The 9,981-nt window shown below is 46.5% G+C and overlaps 1 protein-coding gene across 1 annotated transcript; it reads left to right on the forward strand.

Moving 5' to 3' along the window:
• The first annotated feature begins 627 nt into the window (after window positions 1-627).
• lzts3a (leucine zipper, putative tumor suppressor family member 3a) lies at window positions 628-7,111 on the forward strand. Its single transcript, XM_066711797.1, has 5 exons — window positions 628-1,201; window positions 1,428-2,033; window positions 2,405-2,725; window positions 3,768-3,998; window positions 4,178-7,111. Exons 1-5 carry the CDS (start codon window positions 668-670, stop codon window positions 4,793-4,795), a joined length of 2,310 nt encoding a protein of 769 aa, XP_066567894.1. The 5' UTR covers window positions 628-667; the 3' UTR covers window positions 4,796-7,111.
• Window positions 7,112-9,981: the final 2,870 nt, after the last annotated feature.

Consider the following 9,981-nt stretch of genomic DNA (forward strand, 5'->3'; position numbering starts at 1 on the left):
CACACACCTGAGCAGCAGCCTTTATGACTGAGCAAGAGGCAGGTGGGGGAGCAGAGACAGAAAGAGAGGGGTGGAGTGCTGTCCACAAAATGCTGCAGCAAATTACAGTCAGTCAGATGGCTGACTGATTAACTGAGCCCTGTTTGTGTCAAATTGAGTAACCAACAGACAGACAGACAAAAGAACTACAGTGTTTTTCTCTGGGAGACTGTAGGCTGCAGAGATTAGAAATTGGCTGGGAAAACAAAAACATTGGTACTGCTGCTCCTCTCATCTCTCTTTCTATTGAGGAATATTTTACTACATGCAAATCCTTAGACAGCAGGGGCTAGCCTGATGTTACATGTATTAAATGTGGTTGTCGTTGTAAAGGTAGAGGTAGAGAGAGAGACAGCTGTACACTGGAGCAAAGTTGTACAAGAGAGAAGATCTATGCAAGGGTGTGCTTATCATAAGAGTCTGCTTTACTAGTGTTGTGCAGACTATGCAGCATGATTTTACCTCTCTATGACTTTCCCTCTCCCCTTTCTCTCTTCTTCTCTTCCTTATCTTTTCTCTCCCTCTATCCCCCTTCCCTCTCTCTCCTCTTCCCTCTCTCACTCTCTCTCTCTCCCCTATGTAGTGTCTCCACCTGCTGGCTGGCCTTTGACCCCTGGTTGTTGTTGCCATGGCGAAGCTGGAGGCAGTGCCGTTGCTGAGTGACTGCCCCCCCCTCCCTGGCCGGCAAGGCAGCATGGGCAGTGTGGGCAGTGGGGTGGCAGGGGAGCAGGAGTTCGCCATGAAAAGTGTGGGTACCCGCACCCAGCCAGGCACTACTCGGCCTAATGGCCTGCCCTCTCGCCGTTGCCCTGCAGAGGACCGCAGCCACAGCAACCCCGCCATCCACACAACACCCACCACCACTGCCAGCTCCTCCTCCTCCACCCCCCCCCAACCTGTGGGCAATGCACTGTACTTGAGTGGGGAGCTACGGCGGGCAGGGCAGCGTGGCCTCAGCCTGGATCTCTGTGGGAACAACGTGGCTGCCAACAATGAGAGGAATAGTAATGTTGGGGGTGTGGGGAGTAGTACAGGCAGCCTGCCCCCACCCCAGTACAGAGACCCCCCAAGTGCCAGCCTTGCCCCCTCCAGCTCAGGCCCAACCTCACTGGACAACCACAACCCACCCAAGATCCTCCCCGTGTCCGGCAAGCTGGAGCAGGTACCCCAGCCTCCAGCTGATTGTGTCACAGTGTCAAAATGTGTGCTGCTCTGCGTCGGCCAGTGTGTGTCGGTCAATCTGTATCAGTGTCTGTGTGTTAGTGCAAGATTGTGTCAGTGTGTGTGTAAAGTATGGCGCTGAGTGCGTTTTGTGCCGCTATGCTGTGCTGTACACATTTGCTGAACAAATCTCTTTCTCTCCCTCTCCTTGTCCCTCTTTCTCTCAGAATAATGATGGATTGGTTCGTCCCTCAGCGTTCAAGCCTGTGGTTCCCAAGAGTTTCCATTCCATGCAGAACCTTGTGTGCCCCCCCCAGACCAACGGGGGCCGGAGTGTGGGGGGTGGTGGCAGTGGTGGCAGCTCAGGCTCAGGAGGTGGTGTGGGGGGGCACCGGGACAGCCCAGGGGGGGGCAGTGCAGGCGGAGGGGCACCTAGAGACAGACAGACAGGGGGCGGTGGCAGGGGTGGTCTGTCTGACTCAGGCAGGAACTCTTTGACTAGCCTCCCCACCTACACAGGCTCTGGCAGTGGATATGGCCCCCCCCACCCTTTGGGGCCCCTCAGTGCCTCAACTAGCCACATCAACCGGCTGGGCATGGCAGGTGGGGGGTGCGGGGGCAGTGGCGGGGGTGGCAGTGGGGGTGGGTATGAGAAGCCTGGGTACCAAAACGGTCTGAGTGCCTCAGATAGTGGCCGTTCCTCTTCAGGAAAGAGCTCCTCCTCTTGCCAGCGGCTTAGCCACCTGAGTGATGCCCCACAGCTGCGCCCCTCCCCCTCCTCTGATGATATTATCCATGACCTGGAGGACCGCCTCTGGGAGAAGGAGCAGGAGGTGAGAAGGAGGGGCAGGGTAGGTGGAGGGGGTGACATTGGAAAGAAGGCCCAGGGGAATGAGTTTTGGGGTGTTTTACTGGAGGGTTTGAGGAGAGGAACACAAAGGGAGGATGCTTAGAATCTGCTTTCTGAACTTCTCTCCTCCTTTTTCCTTCTCCTGCTCTTTCCTCCCCACCTATATATTCTCCCCTCTCTCCATCCTTTTCTCCTCCATCTTCTTCCCTCATCTGTCCTACTTCTACCGCCCTCTTCCCTCATACCACCCCCTCACTCCCTCCCTTATTCTCCCATCCTTGATCTCTCCTCCTCCATCCCTCCTCACTCCCTCCTCTCTCACTCTTCTTTTACCCCTCTCTTTTATATATCCAGGTGTTGCACATGCGGCGCAACCTGGACCAGAGTGAGGCTGCGATCGTGCAGGTGTTTGAGGAGAAGCAGCGCGTGTGGGAGAGGGAGATGGAGGACCTGCGCCAGAGCTATGCCTGCAAACTGCAGCAGCTGTCCCGTCGTGCTCAGAGGACCCAGCAAGCATTACAGGCACAGGTGGGCCGTTTGCAGCAGGACAAGCGGCGACTGCAGGAGGAGCTGGCCAGCCTGCTGGCCCATCGCGAGGAGTTGGAGAGAAAGTGCCTTGACTACAAGAAGGAGCAGGCTGATATCCTGCCACGCCTGGAGGAGACCAAGTGGGAGGTGAGCAGAGAGGGGTGAGAGGGGGTGAAGGAGAGACTATAGGGGAGAGGAAAGAGTAGGAGGGAGAGGTGGACAAGGGAGAGATCATACTGAAGGGCAGAGTGGGATGAAAATGTGAGGATAGAAATATGTTTATAAAGAATTTAAAAAATATTTTAAAAGAATTATATATTTTTTCTAGCAACTTCTAAATGTAATTTTAAATTATGTTATCAATTAACTGAAAAGGTACTGTATTTTGGAGTGTTTTACAAGCAGCCAGTTGTATCCCCCTGATGAATAAATCATTACAATCATGCCCTGCAATTGTTTTTTGTATTTTTAGTAAATCTGTTCAACATGAATTGGGGAGAAATACGTTTGATATTTAATCAAATTAGTGTCATAACTGTCACAGCCTCATGGACAGAACTCTATGTTATTTGTGATTGGTTGCAGCACATATCTATTAAACATAGAATTACAGGAGGAAATACATTTGAAACCCCCTTTCAGTGAGATGCATCTTATGGTTTATTCCTAATTATGACATAGCTTAATACATTTTCATATTCCCAATTGATCTATTGGGATATGTTACTTAAACACCCAAATCTTCATTTCAATCAGGTATGTATATTTTAATGCTGAACTCTGATACTACTTTTTAGTGCAGAAGGAAGATACCTTTCACTATAACCATTGTATTATATGTGTATGTTATCTGCTACATTTTAAGCCCTAAGTAAACTTGAACTCCAAACCTAGCAAAAATTCATACAAATCTACACCAAATTAATTAAGTCAGTAGAAAAGTTTAAGTTTACTGGGGACTTTAACCCTAGACCAGGCCAAAATGTAAACGTAAATGGATCACTGAATTAAATTACTCAAAATAATGCCAAACAAACTATGAAGCGGTGAAGAGGACAAAGGGAGTTCATGCCGGGAGGAAATGCGACAGAAGGTCAAGGACAGAGGGGTCTGGGGGTCTGGAGGAGACACTTTCCTGTGATCTCACACACATTCTAATCACATTCACAATATCACCCTCCACCCCCAGGTGTGTCAGAAGTCTGGGGAGATCTCCCTGCTGAAGCAGCAGCTGCGGGAATCACAGGCAGAGGTGACACAGCGGGCGGGGGAGATGGTGTCTTTGCGCACCCAGCTGAAGGAGCTGGGGGCCCAACTGCGGGAGAAGGAGGAGGCAGTGCTGGGCCTCAAGGACTCCTATAGCAGCAAGAGTCTGGCCCTGGAGCGCTGTGAAGGGGAGCTGCAGAGGACACTGGCTGAGGTGAGAGCTGGGGACTTGTGTTATGATGTTAGAGGCTGTAACAGTGTGCATTTTGTACAGATCCTCTATACAACAATTATTCAGGGACTTCTTTAATGGTGCACTACACTAAACAGCCCATATGGGATTGTGTGTATTAACTAACCTTCCCCCATTCTCTCGATTCTCTCATGCCACAGGTGTCTCTGCTCCGGGAGAAACTGGGCGTGTTCGAAGCAGAGGTGCTAGGGCTGAAGCAGGCACTGGGGGAACTGGGGGGGGCAGGGAGGTGGGTGGCGTTACCACCCTCCCCTCAGAGCCCCTCTGACGTGGGTGAAGGGTCCTCCTTCAGCCCCCCCACCCCACCAGCAGATGCCCTACTGAGCCTGCAGAGTGACGAGGCCAAGGCCCAGAGACAGGCAGAGGCAGGGGGTATGCGGCGGCAGCTGGAGAGGCTACAGGGTGAGCTGAGACTGGAGAGACAGCAGAGGGAGAGGCAGGCCCTGAGCTTTGCCCGTGAGAGGCACACCTGGCAGGGGGAGAAGGAGCGAGTGCTGAAGTACCAGGCACAGCTGCAGCTCAGCTATGTGGAGATGTACCAGAAGAATCAGGCTTTGGAACAGCAGGTGGGCCAGCTTAGCAGCAAGCTCTCCCCATCTCCCACCTCCCTACCCTGTCTGCCGCCACCCCTCCCCCCACCACTCCAGCTCCCGCTCTCGCCCCCCTCCGCAGATGACAGGAAGCCTCTGCCCACCCAACTCACCCCTCCCTGGAGTGGCCCCTCTCGCCTGGAGAGGATTGAGTCCACAGAGATATAGCCACACCTCCCTCCATCCTCCCACTACCACCACCTCTCAAACAAAAAACCCACACCCACCCTTACTGCCCTGGCCCATGCTGTGTGCTGGCCGTTGGGCTGGAGACTGGGGATGCTGTGGACTGCTGCTGATAGTACTCGAGACAGATTGCTGCAGCTGCTAGGACAGGTGTGAGCAGGTATGACTAAGCAGGAATATGTTTGAGAAGGTGTGAGCTGCTCTGAGATGTGAGACTGTCTTGTGCAGGAATGGGACTGCTGACTGGAGCTGGACACAGCGGGTCTAAGCAGACCAGGCTGGGCTCATACTCATACTGACACACTGATGCTCATACTCTGGCACACAGACACTTAATGCTGATGTGTTGACACACTTAGCACCCGTCCCCACCTTTCACCTTTTATACTGCTGTCCTCCTGGAGTTTGTTTGTCATTAACTTCCCAGACCCCACCCTACTCGCTGACTGCCTTCTTATCTGTCTTTGCCCTCTTCTCTGATTCCTCCCAATTCCCATTATCCCACATCAGTCAGCCAGTCAGTCAGTCAGTTTCAGGTCCTATGGGGAAGAGAGAGACAAACTGCGGGGCTGAGGAAGTGTCTGTTAATTGCTGGAGTCCTGTTGGAGGAGAGACTGCTGTGATGGTACTGGGCCCAGAGACAGACAGAGAGCCAATGCTGGGGAGAGCAGAAGTGCGCTGCACAGCACACACCTGGACTGTTAAGGACAGTTCATCACTCTGGGGGTACTTCAGCTACAACCAGACTCCTACTGAGATTAAGAATTACTTGAAAAACTTTGCTGGACTTTAAATGTTTGTTTTAAACTAAACAACAAACACACAAAACAAAATGAAACTAAACAAGAAAGGCTTTGTGACATGTAGTACGTAGCTGAATCTACTGATGGTGTTTCCTGTGGGGAAAAAATAGGAGAAAGGCGGTGGGAGTCCTGGCTCCCAGTGAGCGATGGAACAAGAGTGAATACTTTGAATACTGTGACTGTAGTGAAAGTGAATGTGAGTGAGTGAGTGTTAGTCTGTGCGAGTTTTCAAATGAGTGACTGCTAGTGTATGTGAGTGTGTGATGCAAAGTGAGACACTGTGTCAGGGTTGACAGACACGTGATAGAGAGGGTAGTGTGAGTGTTGGGTGTGTCATGCAGACGCCTTTCTCCTATAGACACTGGATGCATGGACATTGGACTGACAGACAGACAGACAGATAAACAGATGTGCTTTGTAGTCCTACAGGGCCATACTGTTTGTACCATGAGAGTGATCCCGCCGTTGTGTCTGGAGGTGCTCACACTAATGTGGCATGGCTCTGCAAATAGAAAACAAATATCCCATCTGACATCCCAGTCATTCTATGAGACACAGTCACCTGATTGGTGATGTATAAAGTGGCCCCACCCCCCCCAGCACTACACTGCTCCTCTCATTCTGTCGGTAGCTGCTATTGCACTAACAAAAGAGTATGTATATGAGAGATGGTGAGGGAGGTAGAAACTAAGAGGGAAGGAGACCAAGAAAGGTGACGTAAAGATAGAGGGCAAGAGAGAGAGGGGACAGAGATGTACAGAAGGGATATATACAGAGTGGCAGGGGGAGAAGGATGGGATTTGAGACATTGAGAGAGGTGGAGAGGAGACCGATGAGATGCAGGTGACAGAGAAAGTGAGAGGAAGAAGCAGAGGGGATAGAGATAGAGATATGGACACAGAGGTATGTGCACATTGAACTAGCTCTGCCTCAGTCTCTCAGTGCAGACAGACACCCTCCCTCTATATCATCTGAGTCTGCAGGCTCTCTCCTCTCTGCGGTCAAATATGCTGCTATGTGCTTCTAGTAGAAAAATACAGAAAAGTGTACTTGGATGTAAATATTATTGCTATCTATGTGTACATATCTAAGATGGTATACCAAGATATTGTGTGTGAATAACTTTAAGAGGATTATTGTGAATTAATTAATTATTTAAACAGACATTTCAGCTTTTATTTTTAAAAATATATAAATATATATATATATAACTTTACTTTTGACTTCCTACTACATGGTACAGGCGCAACAAACCTATCAAGGCTCTGTATGTGTGTTTCCTTTTTATTATTATAATTATGGTTATTATTAGTGTAATGTTTGACAATGATAAAATGCTACCAATGTTTTTGTTTTTTACAATTTTTTATTTTATTTTATGATTTATGTTTATAACTGTAATTGCTTGAATAAAAGCATATCCTTGCAAAAATAAATATAAAAACATAAACAAATATATTAATAAAACAAACAAATAAATACATAAATTCCCAGAGCTCTGAGCATGTCTGTGTTGTGGAGAAATCATTGTCTCCTTGGTTATAGAGTCACTGGGCTGGTGCAGTGTTCAGGCAGCTGTGTGCCTGCATGCATGTACCAGAGCATTGTGTGATTAGGATTTATGTGCATGTATCCAGAAATAGAATTTGTGTGTGTGTGTGTCAGTGCAGTGTGTGAGCACAAGTCAGTGCAGTTTGTCTATGTGTGTGAGGCGTGTGTGTATGTGTTCACAGTTTAGGCAGTGCAATGTGCATGTGTGTTGCTAGTGCAGTACAGTAGTAGAGGTTAGGGATGGATTGAGAAGTGTGTAACACAGCACTTGTTCCCTTAAGAGAACGTTTAACAGCAAACCAACACTAGGGAATGTACTGCAAAAAGAAGGAGGTGCTATACACAAGATATGCATTATTCTCCACTGATGGGAATATGTTAAAAGTAGTAACAAGAAGTTACAGAAAACTCTGAAACCACTCTTCACACATTGCTACAAAACTGTTGTTTAACATAACATAACATAACATAATTGCTTTCAAATGACCAAGATAGAGTCAGAGGGACACTAGTTAGAGAACCAATGCCATATTGTGATCACAATATGGTTAGCTTTGAGGCATTCTTTCAAATAACAAGGTCCAAGTCTAAAACAATGATCTACAATTTTAGAAAAGCAAACCTTGAAGTATGAGGCGGAACTTAGAAGAGGTAGACTGGAACACATTGGATACAGAGTCAGTTGAAAATGGATGGGTATATTTTAAGAATATACTACTTGAGGCTCAGGAGCAATTTGTACCAAAACTTAGCAAATTGGGGACCAAAAAACACTTGCCAAAATGGTTTAATAGAGGTATGCAAGAAAATATCAAGAGAAAGAAAATGTTGTATAGCGCATACAAAACGGATGGTGACGAAACAAAATACGTAGAATATGTTGAGCTGCAAAGAGATCTTAAGAAAGGGATCAGGAAAGCAAAGAGGGAAATAGAAAGAAACATAGCTCTTGGAGCTAAAACCAATGCAAAGAGCTTTTTTCAATATTACACCAGCAAGCGGTCAATAAAGGAGGAAGTGAAACAGATAGAGGGCAGAAATGGAGGTATCTTGGAAAACTAACAAGATGTGGCACATGTTCTAAATGAGTATTTCACAGAGGTTTTCACAAAAGAAAAAACAGATGACATGTCACAGGTTGACAATCAGTCTAGTCAAACCCTAAGAGAGATCATGATTAATGAGGCGGAGGTACTAAAGGGACTAGCAGAATTAAAAACCAACAAATCACCTGTGCCAGATGGGATATTTCCAACAGTACTTAAAGAAATGAGGGAAATTATTTATAGGCCACTAACTCAAATATTCCAAATGACACTTAGAACAGGGGATGTGCCAACTGACTGGAAGACGACAAATGTCATACCAATCCACAAGAAAGGGGACAAAACTGAGCCAGGAAATTACAGACCAATCAGTCTCACCTGCATCACTTGTAAAATGTTGGAAAAAATTATTAGACAGAAAATAGAGGAGCATCTTAATGAAAACCATATTCTTGGAGATAGTCAACATGGGTTTAGACGAGGCAGATCATGTCTTACTAATTTATTTGAATTTTTTGAACATGCAACTGCAGCTGTAGATCAGGTGAAAGCATATGATATGATATACTTAGATTTCCAAAAAGCTTTTGATAAGGTTCCACACCAAAGACTGATCTTCAATTTGGAAGCTGTAGGCATTCAGGGTAATGTAAGTAGATGGATTATGAACTGGTTGATGTCTAGGAAACAGAGGGTGTCGATTAGAGGAGTTGCATCTAACTGGAGTGAGGTTGTTAGTGGAGTTCCACAGGGATCAGTACTAGGGCCTTTGCTTTTTCTAATCTATATTAATGATCTGGACTCTGGGATAGTTAGCAAACTTGTCAAATTTGCAGATGATACTAAAATAGGTGGCTCAGCAGATACAATCTTGGCAGCACAGGTTATTCAGAGGGACTTAGATAATATTCAGTTGTGGGCAGACACCTGGCAAATGAAATTCAATGTGGACAAGTGCAAGGTAATACATGCAGGTAACAAAAATGTCCACTATAATTACACTTTGTGAGGAATAGAACTAAATGAAGTCACGCATGAGAAAGACCTAGGAGTCTATGTGGACTGCTCACTTTCTCCATCCAAACAGTGTGGGGAAGCAATAAAAAAGGCAAACAGAATGCTAGGGTATATTGTCAAAAGTGTTGAATTTAAAACAAGGGAAGTAATGTTAAGACTGTACAATGCGCTAGTTAGACCTCATCTGGATACTGTGTGCTGTTAGGATAGGATAGGATCCTTGGATCACTTAGATATTAATGGACACCAAACGAGCACGATGGGTTGAATGGCCTCTTCTCGTTTGTAAACTTTCTTATGTTCTTATGTTCTAACAGTTGCTGATTTGTATTTACAATATATCCAGACAGTACTTTATCTCCTTTTCGTTATAAAATAAATGTATCTCACATATGGTATACTCACAATATAACCGCAATCCATAAAGACTAGTGACGGTGGCTCTGTTCTGTTGGCAGAACCCGGTAAGGTGTACAATATTAAACTATAAAGATACATGGATATGTTTATATAACTGTATACAGATACATGACCTTAATGTATGTGTACAGTGTAACATAACAGAACAGCATGGGTTAAATACAACAGCTTGCATACACACACAATCATAACATGCTATTGTTCCTGATGTGCGCTGAGCTTTCAGCTAGTAGGGAAACCCTGACATCATCATCGAAGGCCCGTTACATTGAATAACGCGTTTTAAATAAACGCGTTTCCCACGTGTGTCGGTGTTGGAGAAGTTTGTCCC

This window comes from Amia ocellicauda, chromosome 8 (genome assembly GCF_036373705.1).
Source record: "Amia ocellicauda isolate fAmiCal2 chromosome 8, fAmiCal2.hap1, whole genome shotgun sequence".
Taxonomy (NCBI): domain Eukaryota; kingdom Metazoa; phylum Chordata; class Actinopteri; order Amiiformes; family Amiidae; genus Amia; species Amia ocellicauda.